The sequence below is a fragment of the Phaseolus vulgaris genome, chromosome 7 (genome assembly GCF_000499845.2).
Source record: "Phaseolus vulgaris cultivar G19833 chromosome 7, P. vulgaris v2.0, whole genome shotgun sequence".
NCBI classification, from domain to species: Eukaryota; Viridiplantae; Streptophyta; class Magnoliopsida; order Fabales; family Fabaceae; genus Phaseolus; species Phaseolus vulgaris.
In genome coordinates, this window is record NC_023753.2 from 21,793,601 (window position 1) to 21,818,175 (window position 24,575).

The window sequence follows — 24,575 nt, forward strand, 5'->3', positions numbered from 1 at the left end:
AGTAGCATCAATTCAACACTGAAAACCACATAAACCTCCCCTTATTTGTCTTCACAAATAGAGTAAAACAAGGGATAAAACCAGAATTTAAGAAACACTAGAATACCAGTGTGTGTAGCAGAACCATTGCAACAACAAACTTGTGATACCATATCAGAATTGTAGCAAAAAATCTATGGTGTATTAGAGTTATGACAACAGTAGAACTAAAGTACCATAGACCCCAGAAATTTCAGCAAGGAGACCACAGTTTCTCCCCTATCTTTTCTACATCCAGTAGTTCCCAACAATGGAGTACTTAAAAAAATATCTTCAAGTTGGTCTCACAATCTAAATCACATTCTCCACACAACATATGTCATCCTCATAACTTGATGTCAATAGAGGCAAGTCAGCTGGGATAAAAGCACATCCCCAACCAAGTACACCCAAATCTCTTCAATCATCAATAGGATATAGTTTTGTCTAGGAAGCTGGTATGATATTTGCTCAAGCAGAAACAAAATTTTGTAGAGCCACATATATTTGATTGCAGTAACTGTAACAAAACCACTTATCCTTTGGTAGCTCTTCCAACAAACACAACCCAAAGATCCACAAGCAAATAACATAATAAACCCAAGCAAGATGAAGACTCCAAATGTAATCAAATATACAAATATTCATTAACCCATGACCACCAATGTGATTGCCATACATAGAAAGCTTTGAATTTCAAGGAAAACAAAGAATGCATTTCTTTATTATCTAATTTAGAGGCATAGTAAATGCATTTTTGACCCACAATGGATTTTGAAAGAAAAGAAACAATTGTAATCATGCATAGGAATTCATAACAACTTTATTCAAATGTGTCAGAGGTAAAACAATCAGTTGTTTCGTGAAAACAATCGGTTGTTTTTCTGAGACAACAAGAAAATGTTATTTTTCAAAGCGAATCATCTTTCAAAGTGATGAGAAATGCATAATGAAATACATTCATACCTTTGCATCACCTCAACATGTTTAGAAGTTCATTTGGTCTTATGAAGTTAAAAGCATAGGATGAACATATACAACTTACTTTACACAAATCATGAATTTTGACATGTCAAGAATTTGAGTAAGATGTATTCTATTGAACCATAATAATAAGCATCACTTTGATTAGTGTTCATCATAGCACCTGTACTTGAAAGGTCTTGCAACACAAAATTGATGCATATACAAAGCAAGTATAGTAGCAAGATAACAAGACACACACGAACTAGTTTTCTGCATATACAACATTAGCAGAAAAATAAAAAAAAGTGAAGTATTCAAGTGAAGATCAACAACAACATAATCCATCAATTTTAAAGCTATCTATACAACAAAATCAAGCATAAACTTCTCCCCCTATTTGTTCTCACAAATAGACAATGAGAAGGGTTGTACAAAGAAGAAATCAGAATGATAATGCAATAGTCCAGCAAAACAAACAATGTTGACATTTCAAGAATAGAAAATGATATAGAGCTTTCAAGTAAATAACTTGATATATTCTTTTATTGTCAGATTCTAAGGCACACTCAATGTATATTTTTCAAAAAGAAAGATTTGAAAAAGAGAAATAGGTTTAACCATGCATAAGCAAATTTGGCAACATTATACAGAGGTGCCAGAGGCAAAACAATCGGTTGTTTTGAAAAAACAATCGGTTGTTTTACTATGACGGCAAAGAGAACATTTTTCATAACAAAAAATTACCTTTTAAATTGATAAAAAATGCATTATGTAATTTGTTCATACCTTTGCACAGAGAACCCCAATAGATTCACCCAAAAATAAGACTTTGAGATGTTCATATGGTCACAAGGCACACTTACTTAAATTGAGAAATGAAAACACACATATGCTCTTTATTCTTGAAGTTTCTCTTTTGAGCACCCACTATGAATGTGCCAAGATGTCTTTTGACTTTCAAAGAACCTTGCAAGACATATACAATTGAAAGTACAGGCACAGAGACAGACTTTGCTCTTGATGTTTTTCCCTTTAGCAGTCCTTCTTCAAGGCCAAAAGTAATTCTTGGCTACCAAGGATACCTACAAGAAAAGATTAAGAAGCAAGATTTGGTCCCCTTATGAATTTGGGTCCAATGATGTTAGTAGGAGCCTTAGGAAACTTAAAAACCTTAGGAACCCATTTCAAAATACCTTTAGGAACAAAAAACCTCCTCACTCTGCAAAATCTAACAATGTGACCCCTTTTCATGCAGTAATGGCAAATTTCAACCGGTTGTTTTGACAAAACAACAGGTTGTTTATCAAAGAAACTTGAAAAAGGTTTTGAAAAGGCTTTTGGATTAAACCCCGACCCAGCCTTGCCAAAAAGACATTTTTGAAAAACAATAACATATTAAAGATTGGATTGGCCTTTGGAAAACTTGTCCACAGTTTTTAAAAGGTAGTGGACTTTCTTTTCAAGTGATTCACAATTTTCACAAAAGCTAGAATCACACTTGCAATTAGAGTTTTTGTAAATCATTTTCAAAGTTTCAAAATCAGTTTTTGAATGGTTCAACTCTTCTTCCAAAGTCTTGACTCGATTTTCCAACCAATTGTTTAAACCTTTAAACCGGTTGTTCAAAAGGGTCAATCTTCTAGCTTCTTCATGAGTCTCTTTAAAGGCCTCAAGAAGTTGGCTATGATATTCAACATTAATGGAAGAGTTTGAACTTACACTGCTTGATTCAGATTCTTTCTTTACCATGAAACAAAGATTGACTTCCTCATCATCCTTTGATGAATAACTTGAAGATGAATCATCATTGTATGCTCATCTTGATTTTCCTTTCTTCTTATACTTTTTGTAACCCCCTTTCTCTTTGCTCACATTGCTTGTACATTCAACCTTGATGTGTCCCTGTTTACCACATCTAAAACAAGTGTAGTTTGTAGAATTAAATTCATTAACATTCTTGGTATTGTACTTGTTTGATGGTTGGTTTTTGTCCTTGTTGTTCTTCAGATCAATTGTGCCTTCATGGATAACTTCAAGGATGTCCCACATCTCCTTTGCAAAAGCATATTTTGAGACCCTGAAAAACTCATTGGAAATTAAGGCAAAAGAGATTATTCTTTTAGCAATGCAATCATATTGAGCCTTTTTAGTTTCACTCTCAGTCCATTGGGACCAAGGTTTCTCAATGAAAACATAATCTTTTTCAAATTTAGGAACAAAAGGGCCATTTACAATAGCATCCCAGATTCCTCTATGAATTGATTCAACAAAGATTTTCATTCTAACCTTCCATAATTGATAATTCATTCCACAAAACAGATGTGGCATGTTTATTGAATCATCCTCCCCAAAGGGTAATTTTTCAGCCATTTAAAAAAGGTTTAGGATCAAAACATGAATGACTTTAAAGAACCTTGCTCTTGATGTCAACTGTTAGGATTAAAGGGCTAAAACAAGAGGGGGTGAATTGTTTTTGAAAGATTTTCGCAAGTATTGAAGGTAGAGTGAAAGGCTATGAAGAATTAATCAATGGAAAATTTGTCCAGCCAAATATAAAATTGTTTTTAAGCTTGATGCAGAAATCAACCGGTTGTTTTTATGAAATAGAGGGTTCTTTTTATCAACACTTTATAAAAACAAAGTTAAAGCAGTTTAAAGAGTGTAAGGACAGAGAGATTCACACAAAATGTTTATACTGGTTCACTCAACACCTGAGCTACATCCAGTCCTCAAAAACCACTGAGAATACACTATGTAATCAACCCTAGATTACAAGCTACACACACCAAGAGTGATGATCTTGAACCCTATAAGAACACACACCACTCATTGGCAAAAACCACACCAAGAATGTTGATCTTGATCCCCTCAAGAACACACAACACTTCTTGCCAACACCAGTATAGAAATACAATTATCAAGGAAAAAGGAAATAGAATACACCTGATACAATCACAGATTGGATTCAAAGAATACACAACAGTCTTATTCCACTCTTAGCAAATATTCCAAAGTCTTAAGCAATCTAGGAAAAACTGATTTTGAAAGTGTTAATTTGAATACATAACAACCAGAAATGTATAACCACTTATTTTTACTCCTGTCAGTTGTTAAAAACATTTAATGCAAAAGCCAAATCAGTTTTAAAACAAACAAAAAGGTTGTTTTTCTACTTATCTTTGAAAACCCATGTTTTTTAAAAGGATTAAAATCAAATAACCTTGGATCAATTCTATGAGTGGATGAAAAATTTAAACTACCCAAAACACACCCAAAAATCCATCATCAAGGTCTTCAAGCAATCCACATGGATTTGGAAACATCAAAGACAATGTTCAACAAAAACGTTCTCCCTCTTATTCGTTTTCTTCATCACCTAAATAAATTATGTATTTTGGACTTATAGAGTCATTGAACCTAAAGGAACCGACTACACGAAGTAGAAAAGAAATTAACATAGCCATGTTTCACATATTCAATATGTCGTCTTTCATCAACTGTGGTGTTCCTTCTACATCATATTTTTAGTCTTTCATCCATTTCAACCACCTTTTACATCACGTAGTCTTTCATCCACTTCGTCTTTCCTCAACTGTAGGTGTTCCTTTTACATCATGTAGCCTTTTCTCCACCTTTTACATCACGTAGTCTTTCATCCACTGTGGGTGTTCCTTCTTTCTAATTGGCCTTTTCATCCACCTTAACTATGGGTGTTCCTTCTACATCACATAGTCTTTCATCCACTATGGGTTTTCCTTCTATCTAATGGGCCTTTTCATCCACCTTTTTATGAAGTAGTCTTTCATCCACTGTGAATGCTCCTTCTGTCTAATGAGCTTGTTGGAAGTGTTGGGTTGTGTTGTATGAGTAAACCCAATTGAGGTATCAAACATTGTAAGACGTCCATATTTGCCAATAATGATTAAAGAAAATCTGCGTATGCATACCACTTTTACTTCTATGAAGAGCCAAAATAGATGTTGAAGTGGCAAAATCTTCCTCCACCTCCATTGATTCTTCCTACACCTCCATAATAATAAAAGAATTATCCTTTTTTAAAAATTTAAATACCTTAGTTCTCTCATTACATTACAATGCACCCATTCATTTCCTTCCTCCTCTTGTAGAGCTAGTACTACTACTTATAATAAATGTATATTTTTGTTATCAAGAATGGTTTGAACAGAATCCACGAAAATATAGTTTCTCTTCCTAGATGTAGTTTCCACAGTGATAACAATCAACATGAAGGACTTTCATTATTTTGAAAGTAAGTTTAATTTTTTTGTTTTGTGAATCTTCCTCACACCATTTTTGGACCTTGCTATTTTTTGTTGTTGTGTTGCATTGATACTGAATCATACAATTTGATTTTCATTTTTTTTATTACAATTTCGGATTGGACAATACATTATATATAACCAAATCTGAGATATACATATTGGGTTGTACAATCTGGTATATAATTAGAAAAATGAATATTGAATCATATAACCTGGTATGTATCACTAGATTGTACAATCCGGTTTGCAAATATAAATTAAATGTACATACTAGAATTGGCTACTGAATTATACAATCCAATATATAAAATAAATTCACAAATCGGATTATACAATTTGATATACAATATTGGATCTAGTTTTTGTTGAACCAAGTGGTGTTCAATGTTTCGAAGAATCCAAATCCTTTGAAGGATGATGAAGCCTCTGCTTTGCTTGATGTTGTTGTGCTGGTTTTAGCCTTGTTCTGGGGTAGTTCAATGTTGTAATCAACACTTAGATTAAATCTCAAAGCAATTAGCATCTCAATTTTATCAAAGCAAAATGATTTTCAAACTAAGTTGAAACAACCGATTGTTTTGTCAAAACAACCGATTGTTTATACTTAGGTGTTTTGAGAAAGTTTGAAAACTGTTTTTGAATGGTGTTTTTGTTAAGTAACAAAACAACTGATTGATTCGAGGAAACAATCGATTGTTTGTTTTAAAACCATAACAGAAAAACTGTTTTCTTTGACTGAGCTTTAAATGCTTTAACTGAATACGCTCCAGTCATTAAATGCTTTGACCAATCTATTTTAGATGCAATTAAGAGATTGTTAAGATTTGATAACAAACTATATTCTTAGATATATTCTGAAAAACAGTTTTGATATATTAAGAATCTTGAAACATAGTTTTGATCTAAGAAGAGTTTTTCAAAGTATTTTGAGATTGCAAAAGAGTTGAGAGATTGATCAAGGTGTTGAATAGGGATTCTACTTGTATTGATTTCAGATTTTCATCTGTAACAAGTGTAATCTTTGTAAACTGCTGAACAATTCGTTTGTGTGTGTTGCTGAGATTGGCTATGTGTTCTTGAGGTGTTCAAGATCAGCAATCTTAGTGTTGACCAAGGAGAGTGTGTTTCTTGAGGTGTTCAAGGTCATTCTCTTGGTTGTGGTGTAAGTGATCAAGGTGTGGTTGCTTAGTGGATATCCTCAGGGTTTCTGAGAAGACTGGATGTAGCTCTAGTTTTGAGTGAACCAGTATAAACAACTGTGTACAATCTCTCTATCCTTAACTCTTTAATTTCAGTTTGTTTGTTGTTTGCTGGTATAAACAACCGATTGTTTCAAAGAAACAACCGATTGTTTTTCTTGGTATTACAGTTTTGCTTGCTGTTTTGGCTAACTGAATTGCTGAATCAATTGGTTTCTGAAATAAGTTCATTCTAGCTTTGAAAAGTTTACGAAAACCCCTTTAAACAATTCACCCCCCCTCTAGTTTAAAGCCATTTTTTCTAACAATTGGCATCAAGAGCTTGGTTCTTGAAAGTTATTCAAGTTGATCCTAAAATCTTTCAAAATGGCTGATAGACTACCGTTTGGGGAAGGTGCGTCAATAAACAGACCACTCTTGTTTTGTGGTTTGAATTACCAGTTTTGGAAAGTTAGAATGAAAATATTTATGGAATCTCTTGACAAAGGAATTTGGGATGCAATTGAAAATGGCCCTTTTATCCCAATGTTTGAAAAAGAGGGTTCTGTCATTGAGAAGCCATGGTCTCAATGGACTGAAGCAGAAAGTAGAAAGGCCAAATTCGATTGCATTGCCAAAAATATTATAACCTCTGCTTTAAATTCTGATGAGTTTTTCAGGGTCTCACAATGCAAATCATCAAAAGAAATGTGGGATGCTTTGGAAGTCACTCATGAAGGAACAAATGAGGTGAAAAGGGCTAGAAATCATGCTCTCATCCAAGAGTATGAGATGTTTAGAATGTTGAAAGGTGAAACCATAGCTGAAGTGCAGAAAAGGTTTACACACATCATCAATCACCTTATGAGCCTTGACAAGACGTTTGATGAAGAGGAGCTGAACATCAAGATCTTAAAATGTCTTGATAGAGCATGGCAACCAAAGGTAACTGCTATTTCCGAATCTAAAGATCTAACATCATTAAGTGTTGCCTCTTTGTTTGGAAAGCTTAGGGAACATAGGGAAGAACAAGAAAGTGAAGATAAGCACACAAGGAGCATAGCCTTGAAAGCATCCAAACATAAGGGAAAGCAAGATTCAAGTGATGATAGTGATGAGGAAAATCTAAGTTTGCTGTCAAGAAAATTCAGCAAATTCCTCAAGAGAAACCGCAACAAAGACAACAACAAGGATAGCTATGGAAACAAGAAACCCAATGAATTTAATTCAAATAACTATACTTTTTTTGGTTGTGGTGAGCAAGGTCACATAAAGGCTGATTGTCCCAACAAGAGTAAAGAGAAAAAGACAAGCTACAAGGAGAAGAAAGGTAAAACAAAAAGAGCTTACATAGCTTGGGATGAAAATGAAGTGTCATCATCAAGTTCTTCATCAAGTGAAGATGAAAAAGCCAACATATGCTTAGTTGCTGAGGATGATGATGATGATTCATGCAGTTCAAGTGAGGTAAGTTCATGTGCTTCCTTAAATGAACAAAACTATAGTGAATTGCTTGAAGCTTTTCAAGAAACACATGATGAAGCTAATAGATTGGTTCTTTCAAACAACCGATTGAAAGATCTTAACAATGGGCTTGAAAAGAAAGTTAAATCACTTGAAGAGGAACTGAGAAAAGCAAAAAGTGATTTTGAAAAATTGGAAAAAGATTTCAAAAATGCCTCTTGCAAGTGTGATACTCTTAATTGCACAAATTGTGAAAATCTTGAGAAAAAGGTTCACTATCTTGTTGAAACTGTGGACAAGCTTTCAAAAGGAAAGTCAAACTTTGAGAATGTCCTAGCATCCCAAAGTTGTGTTTTTGGAAAGGCTGGTTTAGGCTTCAATCCACAGAACAAGCAAGATAGGTTTTCAAAAAGTTTTTTGAGAAAATCAGAAAAACAACCGATTGTTAAGAAGAAACAACCGGTTGTTACATGCTTTTACTACATGAAGAAAGGCAGCTGTTAGATTCTTCAAAATTAGAAAATATTATGTTCCTAAAGGTTTTATGAAATGGATTCCTAAGGGATGTGATGTTTCTAACAGCAAAGAAAAGCCAAATGGACCCAAATTTGTAAGGGGACCAAATCTTGCAACTTGTATTTGATTATGCAGGAAAAATGAAGAGAAAAAGGAAGAATTGAGCCAACTGATCAAGCTGTTGAAGAAAAAGGCAGTCATTGAAGCTGAATCAATAATATGCAAAAGGTCAAAACAGTGAAAAGAAGCTTCCTTGATCAACAAGCAATTGGCTCATTGAAGAAACAACACAAGGATAAGACCTTCCTTTTATTTGTTATCAATTTCTGTTTTAAAGTTCTTTCTTATGATTAATTGTCTTTTAATCAATGTCATGTGCCTTAATCTGTTTCTGTTTATGGTAAAAAATTACAAAATCAAGTTTTTAACTGCTGCAGAAAAACAACCGATTGTTTCTTCGAAACAACCGATTGTTTTGAGTCTGACAGCACTGTGTAGAAATTAATTTAACTGATTTTTTAATTTCTAGCCGTTGCAGATATTTTTTCAAAGGGAGAATCTTGGTCAAAGGATCTGTGTTGAAAGTTGATCATGTTCAGAAAGGATTTACAACAGTCATAAAGGAATATATTCCAAAATCTTGGAAATTCAAGAGCCTTAATTACTAGTCAAAGATCACATGTGAAGACCATGTGATTTTCAGCTTTTTCTGACATTTTCAGTGCAGAACAGAGTCAAGTCCTCTCTTTGAAAATCAGGTACCCATTGAATGAAATTAAATTCAAATTGATTCTTTTTCTACTATAAAATCAGGTGCAGATTTCTTTCATCTAGAACAACCAATTGCAACATCTCTTGCAACATCTCTTGCACCATCTCTTGCAAATTTCTGTTAAGTGAGTTTTCATCTCAGCTGTCATGGAATCAACCCCTCCCACCTCTAAAAGAGTAAAAACCAGAGCTGTAAGATCTGGAGGAAGGCTTGAAAGCTGGTTTTCTGGTGACACCGAACTCATTGAGAAGTATAGATATGAAACAAGTGTCAAGAAAATAAACAACCCCAAGGTTGTGTGCTTTGACTGGATGAAGAGTCAAAAACTTGACAATGTGAGGAAGTTTCTCAAAGACCAGTCACTCAGAAAGTTTCTGGAGCTCAAAGGGAACATTTATCCAGATTTGGTGAGGGTCTTCTACACCAACTTGAAGTTTGAGGGAAACAACTTGGTCTCTCATGTGAAAGGCGTGGATATGGAGATAACCCATGAGGTTTGGGCTGCTGTAGCTGGGCTTAAGTTCTCTGGATTAAGAATCAACAAAGGAAACCTTGGTGTGGTAGAAGATTTCAACAAAATCCAGTTCTACAAAAGTTGCTTGAAGAACAAACAATCTCAAGTTAGCACTTGCTCGGTTGGAGGCTTGAAGATTGATGAGAGGTTGCTTGCTCTCATTGTAACTTGGATCCTAACTCCAAGGGGGAGTAATCACTCAGTGTTGACTGAAGAAGATCTGGTTTACATCTTCTGCACCACCAAGAAAGTGAAGATCAATTGGATTCACATAATCAAGGAACATATGCAAAAACCCATGAGGTTAGGCGATTACCACTATCCCTATGCTGTTTTAATATCTAAGTTTCTACACTTGTACCGTCCCGTATCCGGGCGTTGACTAAGTCAAGGTCAAAGTCAACGACTGGGGAGTCAACGTCAACGCAAGGCGTCGCCTAGGTGGAGAAAACGCCAAGGGCCAGCATCGCCAAGAGGAAGCGTCGCCAAGACAAGGCGTCGCCTAGGTGAAGGCGTCGCCAACCAGGTCGTCGCCAGATCAAACAGTGCTAAAGCAAGGCAATCACGGTGTGGTTCCCCGATACCCATGGGTAGGAAAAACCATGGAGGGAGCGACGCCGTGGGAAGGTCAGGTCCCGATAGCCCGGGGCAGCGATAAAGAGAAAGAAAAGGTGGCTTCAAGGCCATAGTAATAGTACCAGTGTAGGGCAGCTTGACTCGTGAAGTACTCCTGCCGCCCCCGAGACGCCTTTGGGGCAGATACGACTCAAGAGGAAGGTCACGCCCAGGGTAGCAGGTCGCAGGGTGCGAGAGGAAGGCAGATACGCTCTCAAAGTAAGTGACTAGATAATTGGGGGCATGAGTTGGCACCCAAAAAGTCAGCCCTAGCGCAGTAGCACTCCCAGCAGGAGGACTCACACGCAGAAACGTCCCCAGGTGGGCAGAAGCGCCCCCAGATGGGGTCATGGCGTCGTGAGGCCCTCCACGTGTACAAGAGCCATGTCAGAATGGAAACACCCCTTGGTCAGGTGCCAGGTAATTAAAGTCATTCAATACAGTTTCCGTTTCGAGCGTTCAGGCACTATGATGGCTCCCAAGCGTTTCAACATCTTAAATGCGCTACGTTTTCTAATTAAACGCTTTAATGAGTGCGTTACGTTTGTGATTAAAAGCGCTTTAAGGCGCTTTTAATGCTTGGGAGGTTTAAATAGAGCGGGGAATGTTGGAAACGGGGTTGGAACTTTTGGAAAATTGACCAGAGAACTCTCTAGTTGCTTGCTCGTGCTTCAAGGTTACGTACAAGCGATTGGGGAATATCTTTGCCTGAGGGAGAAAACACACACACATATACACAGTTCTTTTTACCACCTTCAGAGTGCCATACGCGGTGCTCAGAGACGTAGGTGAACAGTTTTGGTGTTTCTTGCTGGCTGACTTGAGCGTCGGAGTGCAAACGGCCGCTAGGGCGCCTCTTTGTCCTCTTTTTTGCAGGAATCCACAGGTAACCAGTGGGAAGGAGTCCCTAGCTGACGGTTGAGGTCGCGCACGAAGACGTCCCGGTCAACCGGACGGAACAACACTATTTTGAAGTTAATCTTGAAGATGAAACTTCTGAGCTGGTCAAGTCAACTCAAGAGTTGAACAATGGATCACTCAGCAAGATGGGCTTCACAAAAATAGGTGGAAAATGGTTAAGTAAGGATGGTGATCATGGTGCATCATCAAGTGGTGCTGCTCACCTTGAACAAGATGAACATGCTGACATGGATGTTCAACATGAAGATCCAGTTGAAGATTTTCAAGATGCAGGACCTAGTGCTGATACTGAACATCAAGGAGAAAGAATGCAAACAATGAATCCTTTTGAAAGACTCATGGTGAATAGGCTAGATACCTTTGCTGAAAATCAAAGGAGCCTTCATGATCTATGTGTTAGCAACTTTCAGAGGATAGATACGAGGTTTGACAACATGGATGCAAGGTTTATGACTCTGGACGAACAGATTGAAGCTGTCCAGAATCAAATCTTTGACCTTCAGTTTGCTGATGAAGAAGATTGAGAGAAAAACAACTGATTGGCCATCGAAACAATCGATTGTTTTTGGCTGTTCTCTTTTCTGGTTCTAAATTCTTTCCTTCTGCTGTTGCTGGTTTATTCTGATGTAATTGGAACAATGTTTTATTTTATCTCTTATCTTTGTCTATTTGTGAAGACAAATAGGGGGAGATATATGTTGTGTTTCCAATTTATTTTAAGTTTCTGTTTTTCTTTTTGTTAAAAACAGTTTGAGTGATGATTATTTGGTTCTGATATTGAATGTTTTAAGCTTTAATTGTTTATCTGTATGCTGACAAAATATCAAAAGTTCAATGTATTGCTCAAAGTTCTATTGCAGGAATTGCCTCAGATTTAATCAAAGAACAACACAAGCATCAGGGATTTGTCTTCATCAAATAGGGGGACATTGTTGAACCAAGTGGTGTTCAATGTTTCGAAGAATCCAAATCCTTTGAAGGATGATGAAGCCTCTGCTTTGCTTGTTGCTGCTGTGCTGGTTTTAGCCTTGTTCTGGGGTAGTTCAATGTTGTAATCAACACTTAGATTAAATCTCAAAGCAATTAGCATCTCAATTTTATCAAAAAAATTGATTTTCAAACTAAGTTGAAACAACCGATTGTTTTGTCAAAACAACCGATTGTTTACACTTAGGTGTTTTGAGAAAGTTTGAAAACTGTTTTTGAATGGTGTTTTTGTTAAGTAACAAAACAACCGATTGATTCGAGGAAACAATCGATTGTTTGTTTTAAAACCATAACAGAAAAACTGTTTTCTTTGAATGAGCTTTAAATGCTTTAACTGAATACGCTCCAGTCATTAAATGCTTTGACCAATCTATTTTAAATGCAATTAAAAGTTTGTTAAGATTTGATAACAAACTATATTCTTAGATATATTCTGAAAAACAGTTTTGATATATTAAGAATCTTGAAACATAGTTTTGATCTAAGAAGAGTTTTTCAAAGTATTCTGAGATTGCAAAAGAGTTGAGAGATTGATCAAGGTGCTGAATAGGGATTCTACTTGTAATGATTTCAGATTTTCATCTGTAACAAGTGTAATCTTTGTAAACTGCTGAACAATTCATTTGTGTGTGTTGCTGAGATTGGTTGTGTGTTCTTGAGGTGTTCAAGATCAGCAATCTTAGTGTTGACCAAGGAGAGTGTGTTTCTTGAGGTGTTCAAGGTCATTCTTTTGGTTGTGGTGTAAGTGATCAAGGTGTGGTTGCTTAGTGGATATCCTCAGGGTTTCTGAGAAGACTGGATGTAGCTTTAGTTTTGAGTGAACCAGTATAAACAACTGTGTACAATCTCTCTATCCTTAACTCTTTAATTTCAGTTTGTTTGTTGTTTGTTGGTATAAACAACTGATTGTTTCGAAGAAACAACTGATTGTTTCGAAGAAACAACCGATTGTTTTTCCTGGTATTACAGTTTTGCTTGCTGTTTTGGCTAACTGAATTGCTGAATCAATTGGTTTCTGAAATAAGTTCATTCTAGCTTTGAAAAGTTTACGAAAACCCCTTTAAACAATTCACCCCCCTCTAGTTTAAAGCCATCTTTTCTAACAGTTTTAGCTTTCGATTGTTCATTTTAAACGATTTGGTTTTAATTTCCAATTAAATTCACAAATCGGATTATACAATTCGATATACAATCTTGGATCTAGTTTTAGCTTTCGATTGTTCATTTCAAACGATTTTGTTTTAATTTCTGATTAAATTCACAAATCGGATTATACAATTTGATATACAATCTTGATCTAGTTTTTTCGTTTACAATCTTAAATATGGTTTTAGCTTTGTTCATTTCAAATGATTTGGTTTTAGCTTCACTAGCGCAGAAATGTAAAATAAATGCGGCTATTTTACATTTACAAATGCGGCTATAGAACTGCATTTGATCAGCACGCATTCGTAAATAGGAGAGATACAAATGCGGCCATAGAGCCGCATTTGTAAATTAGATTTACAAATGCGATTATTTTAAATAACCGCATTTGTATATTCTTCTGAATGAGGGGTGGGGGTTTAGGGATTTAAGATTTACAAATGCGGCTCTGGTAATAGCCGTATTCGTAAATCACATTTACAAATGCGGCTTTTGTAATAGCCGCATTTGTAAATCTTATTTTTTGATTTACAAATGCGGCTTTGGTAAATAACCGCATTTGTAAATAGTGTTTTTTTTTTTAAAGTGCAATTTGTATTGTCCCTAAACCATATAAATTAACCTGCATAATGATCAAACCCAGCCAAACAAATACAGAAATATAGATATAAATTGAGAGCATCAAAATGTACATTTACAAGTAATCAAATTACATATAATAAAACCACTATTGATTACCTATGCTAGAGTTATAAAAATTTATGAAATATGTGGACCAAGAATCTCTAACATATGAAATGCCTTCCGAATTCATTGGTGTTTCTTCTGTGAATAACTGTATTGCAAAATATAGTTGATATAAATTAGTTTTTAGATATATATATATATATATATATATATATATGTTCAAGAATTATAAAAATGATTTAACATATAGTACCTCTTTCCAACCAGTTTTAACACCTAGTCTTATAATAGTAATCATCCATTGCATAATGTAATAGCCACACTCATAGCTTCCTGGTTGTTTATTACACTATAATTCAATAAAAAGTAATATGTTAGTATATTGATAAACAATGATAATAGAGAAAGAAAAAATTACAAACTTTTATTCTTATCCAGTTCAAATTATTTGAACTGGATCGACCTTTTAGGATGTTATATCCACGCCATGAACTGGTTAATACAAAAACCTCGTTAGTAGATGGTTAATTAGTAACATATACAAAGTTAAGTTTATAATGTACTTATGTATCAATGATATCCTTAAATTTTGTGGGAATCTTCTTGTGTAGGGAACAGAACCACACAGCAGTCTTATCAACCATTGATAAGACAAGTAACTGCCAATGATGCCTATATCATCAATGAAAAGAGTTAGTAAATATTTAAAACATGAAATAATAATAATTGATGACATATAATTAAACTTACTCATTAATATAAGGGCATAAATAAATTTGTTTTCCCTCTTTTTCCAGGGTGTTAGTGATGTATGCTTGAGTCTTAGATGAGTTTGGTCCAACGGGATTAGTATATGCAGGATCTAAGAATCCATACATATTTTCCTTCCCCTCAGTGATACAGACTCTATGCAAAAACCTACAAGTTTTTAGTTAAAGCATAATCAATAATAACTTAACATAAAGTAAATTGAATAATAGGTAAAGATACTCACATCATAAAAAATTGAATTATACTTATATTGAGCTCCTGTTTCCTAGATATAAATTCTGATAAATCTGTGTTGTAAATCATCAGTGGCAGTTCAGTGTTTATTTGAAAAAATGTATCATCCCACGGAACTGGAAAAGGTACATTGCCAATCTGACTAGCAATGAGACCTAATGAAGTTATAGGATCATCAACTGGAACCTCACGTTTCTTCTCCGGACTTTGTGCTCTTGGGAGTGGGACTAAGAAGGGGTTTAGCACAAAGTTGTTGCGATACAAACTCTTGTCGCATTCGATCATTCTCCTTTTTCATCTCTAGCCACATCAAATCAGTCTCCTTTCTCATCTCCTCCATTAATTCTTCACGTATCTTAGTCTTCATTTGAGTTTCGTTCTCTTTCGAGGAGGAGGATGACTGTCTTTTTGAAACTCCAAAATATAGTTTAATTCCGACCCCTTGTCCAACTGCACGAACACGACCAGAGTGCTCAGGTCGTCCAATTGCTTCAACTAGGATATCGTGACAACCTTCAGCAACAAATTTACCGTCGGATTCCAAGGAATCCTGCAAGAGTACACAAAAATCATATTTTCAAGCATTAATATAATTAATGCTTTAAAATAAATGAAAATAACAAAAATAACTTACAATTTTTTCGATGATAACCCCGGATTGCTCAGAACTTGGTGCACCCGACTTTTTAATTCGGGCCCTCTTCCATTTTACAAGGCGAAAAGGTGGTGATGGAGGAGAAGTGACCCCTGTTTCCACATTCTCAGACAACGACCCCTGTTTAGATTTCTCCTTTTCCACCATTAGTGCTCGCTCAAGTTTTCGATACCCGAACGAGACATAACGTGCGGGGTAACATTCTTCAAAGCTATCTCTTGAGCTTTCTTCCGACAATCCTGTCATAATTGAAATAAACAAACTGAAGTAAATAAGATAAACTTATTAATGTTATATAAACAAAAAAAGTTAAGTTACTTCACTTACCATCCAAGCCTCATTTTGACGGTTTTCTTTAAAAAGATGCCATGTCTCTTCATCAATATGTTTGTAATTTAAACATGGATTTTCGTCTTTAAGGTCGCCAAAAATGTATCTCGAAGTCAGTCTTGACTTAAAGGTACGAAATTTGAGTCCGATATTGGATATAATCTTTGATCGAAGCGGTTCCACATCAGGAATTTCAAAGTTTGCCTGCAAAATAACATCAGCAAATTAAAATTAATCAATGAATATTAAAAAGCATTATATCAAAATGTAAAGCTTACCAGAACATCCTCCCAGATCATGTTCCGTTCGACCTCTGACACCTCATCCCATGAATTAATCAGAATGGAGAGCCTCTCACGATGCCGAAGATATACTGTTTTCCTTCCTTGTTTCAATTGTTGAGAAGCAGTGTCTTCTTCGCATATTGGACACGCTTTATGACCCTTAACACTATAAGCTGATAAGTTACCATATGCCGGAAAGTCATTGATGGTGCAAAATAACATGGCATGAATCTTGAAAGTTTCATTAGCAAATCCGTCAAATACTTCAACACCCTGGTCCCACATTAACTTCAAATCTTCAATTAGGGGACTTAGATAAACATCAATATCATTCCCTGGCTGTTTCGGACAGGATATCATCATAGACAACATCACGTATTTTCGCTTCATGCACAATCCAGAAGGTAATACAGGCCATGAACTGTGATTTGTACTCATATTACCAAATGGATTCATTCCATCTGTAGCTAAACCAAGTCGGATTTTTCTTGATTCTTTACCAAACTCTGGAAACTCATCATCAAATTTCTTCCACTAAATAGAATCAGCTGGATGTCGGTACATGCCATCACATTTCCTCCCATCTACATGCCATCTAAGATTCTTAGCATCGTTTGGGTTTGCAAACAAACGCTTCTTCCTTGGAATGATGGGAAGATACCACATAACCTTCATTGGGGGTCCATGGTTTTCTATATCTTCAATAGTATCATCATATTTTTGTTTCAACTTATAACGTGATAACCCACACCTCGGACAACTTTTCAACAATTCAAATTCTTTGCGGTATAATATACAATCATTAGGACATGCATGTATCTTTTTATACTCCATACCCATTGGACAAAGAATCTTTTTGACCTCATAATTACGATTAGGTAGAGTATTTCCCTCTGGAAGCATATCCTTCAACAACTGAAGCAATTCTGTGAAGCTTTTATCAGTCCATCCATTTATTGCCTTCAAATTCATCAATCTTAACACCGCCAACAACTGTGTGAAGTTAGTTGATCCAGGATACAATGGAGTCTCTGCATCGCTTGACATACTTCCATATCCATGCATTTTTGCAAAAGAATCAGCTCCTACATCACGAATCATGTCTTCCAATCGATCATCTTCTAAATCATCGTGTACTGCTTCATCCATGGTGGACCCCCCATATTCTTCAGTTACGGAAACACGTGGTAAATTTAATAATTCACCATGCCATGTCCAAGTTGTATACGATCGAAGAAACCCATCACATAACAGGTGCTCCCTCATTAAATTAACATCCAATATCCTTCCATTCAAACAATTAACGCACGGACACCTGATCTTTGCTCCATCATGACCACTATTAATCGCGTTACGTTGTGCAAATTGTATAAATTCTTCTACTCCTCTTTCGTACTCATCACTTATACAAACAGAATTTATCCAATTTCGATCCATATTCTGCAATAGTCATTCAGAATCAGGGTTCTATCTAACATTTTTTACGAGGGTCGAACACCCCGAACTTAATACCAGCACGTATTATTGCCGAAGGTCGAACACCTTCGGACTCAAAACAACAACGATAATTCTATTCAAAACTAACATAATATAAATACAAATTATAATAAATACTGAATAATATAAATTCAAAAATACAAATTATAATACATAAAAAAATAAAAATTCATAACATTAAAAAAAATCAAAAAAATTTAAAAAACCACCAACCTTGTGTGAGAAGCCTTCGTTGGTGAAGAGTAAAAAGGAGCGGATAGCAGTGGCGGCGGCAGCGGAACCGGTGGCGCTCAATGAAGCTACGAAGGAGAGAAAAACAAACAAGAATCGGTGCAATGTCAATGTAACAGTGTAATAAACGAAAATGAAAACGAAAACGAAAACGAAAACGAATCGGTGCAGCACAACTGTGAATATGAGAAACGAAAGAACTTACCAAATGTGAATATGAGAAGAAGGTGAACGGGAATGTAGCAGGAAAAATGCAGAGACCTGGAACGAAACAGCAACAGTGAAAAGGAAAGGCGATGAATGTTTAAACTATGGCGTGTTCCAAATATTTAGGGTAAAAAAACATTTACAAATGCAGTTTTTAGGGAAAACCGCATTTGTAAATCAAGCGTATTGATTTACAAATGCGGTTATAGGTAAGGCCGCATTTGTAAATCAATGCGTATTGATTTACAAATGCAGTTATTGGTAAAGCCGCATTTGTAAATCAATGCGCTTTGATTTACAAATGTGGTCTTACCAATAACCGCATTTGTAAATCAATACGCTTTGATTTACAAATGCGGCCTTACCTATAACCGCATTTGTAAATAAACATAATTTCAAAAATGCCACCGCATTTTTTACGAATGCGTTTAAGCGTGAACTCGCACTTAATAAGGAGTATTCTTTTAATCTTTTTGCACTAGTGCTTTCGATTATTCATTTCAAATGATGACTTTTTAACTTCCGATTATTTATTTCAAATGATTTCATTTTAGCTTGTTTTAGCTTCCACGAATTGTTAAGCTTCTAATTGTTCATTTGTAGGTGTCACATATTACTGAATCCAATATACACATTAACGTGGGTAGCGTGGAAGGATTGTTTAGCTTGTAATTGTGTGGAGAGTCAAAATTTTAAGATCATTCCATTTGGCAATGGGCAACGTATATGCCCTGGCTCTCCACTTGCGGTGAGGAAGTTGCACTTGATCACTACAAAAACAAAAAAGATTTTAACGGAGGTTAATATAACACTAGGAATTGATTTAATTAACGGAGGTTTTTTTAACCTTCGTTAAGTTCCAAAGGTTATTCTAAAATCTCAGCAAAATAACAGAGGTCTTTTTTAACCTTTGTTAAATTTCAAAGGTTTATTTTAAAACCTTAGCAAAATAATGAAGGTTTTTTTACCTTCGTTGAATTCCAAAGATTTATTTTAAAATCTCAACAAAGTAACAGAGGTTTTTTAACCTTCGTTATTTCAAATGTTTATTTTAAAACCTTAGCAAAATAGCGAAGGTTATTTCAACCTTCATTAAATTCCACAAGTTTATTCTAAAGCCTCATCAAAATCATGGAGGTTTGTTTTACGTTCGTTAAATTCTAAAGGTTTATTCTAAAATCTTAGCAAAATAACGGTGGGTTTTTTAACCTTCGTTAAATTTCAAAGATTTATTGTAGAACCTCAATAAAACACTCCAGATTTTTCAAACTTCAATAAATAAATATAATTAAATATATTTTAAATAAATAATTAAAAAAATATATATTTTTAATATTATATATATATATATATATTATAACTAAATTCTCTAAACTTTTGAAAGTGTAACTTTACATTACAAATAAGTTTTCTAAATTTTCAAAAATTTATTTTAAAAACTCAGCAAAATCACATTGGATAATAAGTATTTCAAAAGTATTTGCATATTTATTATGATTGATGGTAGTTGGTTTATATAATCCCTAGTGTTTTTTTTTTTGTTACGAACTCATACTTCAAAAAACTTGACTTATTTTTGTTTTAGCTTTTGATGTACGTATATTTTATGTGCAACTTTAGTTTTAGTTATAATTACTTTAATTCTCATCATTTTCAAAAAATTTAAATTAAGGCCTTTATTTTAAAATGCATCCAATAATTAATTTGTTGTGAAAGTGAGAAGTGATAAAGTTAATTTCTCCTCGCAATATATTCTTGCAATCTTTGAAGCCCTCGTAGCCAAGAACACACATGACTTTGAAGCCCACATCTAGCAAATAATGCAATTATTTAGGATATATAAAGCAGTGATAAACATTAGTTTCCATGTTGGGGCAGTAAGGTGATGGAAGAAGCAATATTAGAGTAAGAATAAGATAATGTCTTATTTAGAGTTTCTTCTACTTATATATAATAACCATAAGTGTGGTTGAATTGTGATTCCTTGTTAGGACTGTCATCGGTGGGCATTGAGCCTGTGCTGAAGAGCAGTGTGTATATGGTGGAAGAGAGAATGGTGGAAGAGAGAAGTCAGGAGGATCGTTAGAGATGGTGGAAAATGAGGTTGAAGGTTATTTCAGATAGCAAGTCATTTTACAAAAAATTTGAAACTCATGGTATTTTACGAAGGTTTTGAAACCATAGTATTTAACGGAGGTTTTGAAACCCATGATATTTTACAGAGATTTTGAAACCTATGGTATTTTATGCAACCTTTTAAACTCATGGTATTTAACAGAGGTTTTTAAACCCATGATATTTTACGGAAGTTCTTAAACCCGTGGTATTTAACAGGAGTTTTGAAAGACTTTTTCTAAGATTTAATGAAACTCTAGGGAACATGTTCCCTAGGAATGGTTTAGCGGGAGAAACTGCAACTATGGGTAAGTGACTTAATAGAGATTTTAACTCTGAATAATTTAAAAATAATCTCGTTAAAACCATTTTTTTCCTTATAGTGGATGATGAGATGTTTGATAAACTCTTTTGATTGGGATCTTGAAAACAAGATGGAGCCAAAAGATATGGACTTCAATCAACCCTTTCCATCGATTTGTGTTATCATAAGCACCAAGTAAATCTCAATGCCTTAACTTTTTTTAATCAACAATAAAGAATAATATAAATATGAATATAATGAGTATTCCAACTCATGTATAAAACGCCTAGTTCTTAGTCAAAATATGCACATATATAACATACTATAATATAAAAAAATAAGACAACAACATTATCCAAGGCATGACATATGTTAGTTTCTTGTTCCTACTCTGAATCACACTTAGCAAAATATCCTTTCATTCAAATCAAAACCTAAAAAAAATGTTAACCATCAATGCAATAATTTTAAATATTCATATACATTTAAAAAAAAAAAATTGACACCTTTATAATTTTAACAGAATCTACCACTTCATTGTTATATTTCTATCTTCTACTTACAATTTTATTTACATATAAGATAAATAATCAGGCTTTGAATATCATGATCCTTCTCTTGATGCAAAATTTGGAACAATTGTCATTATATTTTATACATTTAGACCTTTTAACTAATCTCGGTAAATTTTAAAAAGTGACAGAAATGTATTCATTTTAAATTATTTATAAATGAAGGATGATGAGTCGTGTTTTAAAAAGAAATTATATAAGTCATAATCTTACCGACGACTTTACAACTGTTTATTTTTATTAAAAACCACAAATTTAGTGAATCAAAGCACATTTTTTTTTTTAACTTTCTTTAAAAAATAAAAAAAATTATATTTATGAGACTCTATAACAGATATATTTCAAGACACTAATATCTCTGAAATGTTCCAAACACCCATATCTGTACGAAACATATTAATAAAATATGTAATTAAAAAAAAATTGTTCAATTTCTGATAATTATAATTCTAATACAATTCAATATAATTCTATTTCAATTCAAACACAATTTAAAAAAAAATACATTAATTTTCTAAAAATTTAAATTTATTATATAAATTTTTATTATAATTATAAAAATAAAAAACAAATTAAATTAATTTTCTAAAACCTTAATTATAAAAATAAAAAACAAATTAAATTAATTTTCTAAAACCTTAACTTTATTATATAAAATTTATTATAATTATAAAAATAAAAAACAAATTAAACCAGTGATAAAAACATTTTTCTATTCCTCATATCTTTCTATAAATATATAAATCTATTTCATCGTATCGTATAAATATCAGTGCTACATATTCATTCACCATTTATGCTTCATTCACCATCAATTTATAAAAATTAAGGCTTCTCCGTAAAACTCCAAGACCGACCGCACTCGGTACTAATTTATATTATTAAAATAAAATAAAATAAATGCGTATTTTTTTGTTTTTTTTTTCTAAATATGTCAAAGTATCATTTTTGTTTAATATAATATAATGTGTTGAGCACATAAAAAAAATTTATATATATATAAGAAAATAAAAGACATAAAAAATTATTAAACAAGAACCAAATCATAAAATTGGAGATTAACTTAGAAAAATACAATAAAAAAATAGATCCTTATTGGTATAGTCCCACTGAGAACACATTACCACAAAAGTGATCATGAGAAAAACCCACATTAATAGACTAATACATAGAAAATAAATAAATACATTCATTAATTCACTATTAAGAAGCCTACACCCCACCCCACCATTAATTCACTATTCCGCAGTCCTTGATCTCACGCGCCTTGTTCAAGAGCTTGTCACGCGCGCTGTCCAATTGATCAGCACCAGGTGGGTGCTTCCCAGTGACATATCCGTAGATCCAGGCCAACACAGTGATTGCCATGACACAAAACCCACCCGAGGCCAAGAAGCCTAGGCTAAGGAAGGCAACAGTGATAACTGCAGGGACCAAAACAGGACTGAAAATCACAAATAGTGGAGTGACAATGGTGAGAGCAATGACAGTGCCGGTCAAGATTAAGGCAGCAACGACAAGGAAGGAGCCACCAGCAGTGACGGCTGTGATCGCCTTGGCAACCTGGGTGCAGAGGGTTTGCTGGTGTGGATCATCTTTGTAGCCAAGGGATGGTTGTGGGGATTGTTTGTAGTGAAGGTCAGCCATAGTGACAAATGGAAGGGTTACTGGTATGGTTGGGTTCAATGTGTTGGAGATGGTTATATACGGAGGATGGAGTGAGTGGAGGGTTGGGTGGCAGCACTTGAAGGAATGGTGTGGCACGTGTTCAACAGATTTTCATGCAATGGCTTGCATGCAAAACCCATGTGTTCCTTTTATGACACGTTAGGTTCTTTTTATCTATTTCTGTGTTTGGTAGTTTCGGACTTGACAAGGATCCAATGCCACCTTGTGCACAAGTGCAAGCTCTTCTATTCACGTACTCTTCGATTTTTTAAGATTCTTCATGTGCTTCTTGTAGAAGACAATTAGCGGTGCAATGAACCTGGATAGGAACAGAGAGCGGTCTATGGTGGTACAGGGACAGAGAAAAGAAGATAACGACAGTAATTAATTAATTAGAAGAGGAAAAACTTTATTAAACTTCAATGCACTCATTAGAAGATAAAAGGGTATATGTTAAATACACTCTCAAGATGTATTTGGAATGAAATTGGGCTTAGCCCATACAAAACAGAAAAGGGTCCAGAAAGATAAAACCCCCCCTAAAGCTGGTGGGTGAATGTTCTGTACATCAAGCTTGCTAAGAATTCTATGAAAAATTTCACTGTGTAGCGGTTTTGTGATGAGAAGATCTGTAGGCTGCTTTTCGGTGCTTATAGGGAGTAAGTGAAATAAATCTTGTTGCAGTTTCTCCCTTACCACATGACAATCGATATCAAGACGTTTAGTCCTTTCATGAAAACTGTTGTTATGTGCAATGGGCCTCTCAGATTGGCTATCATAGTAGATGCTTGTTGTTTTGTTGGTAGATATCCAGGTCTTCAAGCAAATATTTGAGCCATTGAATTTCACAGCATGTAGACACAAGTGCTCGATATTCAGCTTCAGAGGAAGACTTTGATATAGTGCTCTGCTTCTTTGTTTTCCATGATACAAGAGATTCTCCAAAAAAGATGCAGTATCCAGTAGTTGACCGTCGAGTAGAAACACAAGAGGTCCAGTTAGAATCACTAAAGGCTTGAATTTCAATGTTTGTGTCTTTGGGAAAGAATATACCTTGTGCTGGTGATGATTTCACATATCTTATAATTCTCTAAGCAGCTTGATGATGTAGCTTTGTTGGTGCTTGAACAAATTGACTGAGGAACTGAATAGAGAAACTGATGTCTGGTCTAGTGTGCACCAAATACAGTAACCTTCCGATAATTCTTCGATATGCGGTAATGTCATGCACAGAGTAGTTCTGTTCGAAAAGCTTCTCATTCTTTTTAACCATAGGAGTTGTTGCTGGCTTAGCATTTAGCATACTTGCATCTGCCAAAATATCAAGAGCATACTTCCTTTGACATATATGGATACCTTTCTTAGTTCTAGCTACTTCTAATCCTAAGAAGAATTTAAGATTACCGAGGTCTTTGATTTCAAAAGAAGCATTTAAAAAACTTTTCACTTTATTGATCTCATTCATATTATTTCCAGCAATAAGAATACCATCAACATATATGAGAAGAGCCATAAAGGAGGTTTCTGTTTTTTTTATAAACATAGAACTATCAACTTTTGAATGAACAAAATTAGTGGTAAGAAGAAAGGAAATGAGTTTATCATACCATTGTTTGCTAGCTTGTTTCAAGCCATATAAA

The 24,575-nt window shown here is 34.5% G+C and overlaps 1 protein-coding gene across 1 annotated transcript; it reads right to left on the reverse strand.

Annotated features, from left to right (window-relative positions):
• Positions 1 to 22,291: 22,291 nt before the first annotated feature.
• On the reverse strand, positions 22,292 to 22,953 carry LOC137829593 (oleosin Ara h 11.0101-like). The gene has a single exon (XM_068636430.1). The coding sequence runs from the start codon at positions 22,912 to 22,914 to the stop codon at positions 22,498 to 22,500; it is 417 nt and encodes a 138-aa protein (XP_068492531.1). The 5' UTR covers positions 22,915 to 22,953; the 3' UTR covers positions 22,292 to 22,497.
• Positions 22,954 to 24,575: the final 1,622 nt, after the last annotated feature.

Bases quoted from the DNA above. Each gene is read 5' to 3' on its own strand.
- LOC137829593 (XM_068636430.1), bottom strand. From the start codon at position 22,914: ATGGCTGACCTTCACTACAAACAATCCCCACAACCATCCCTTGGCTAC.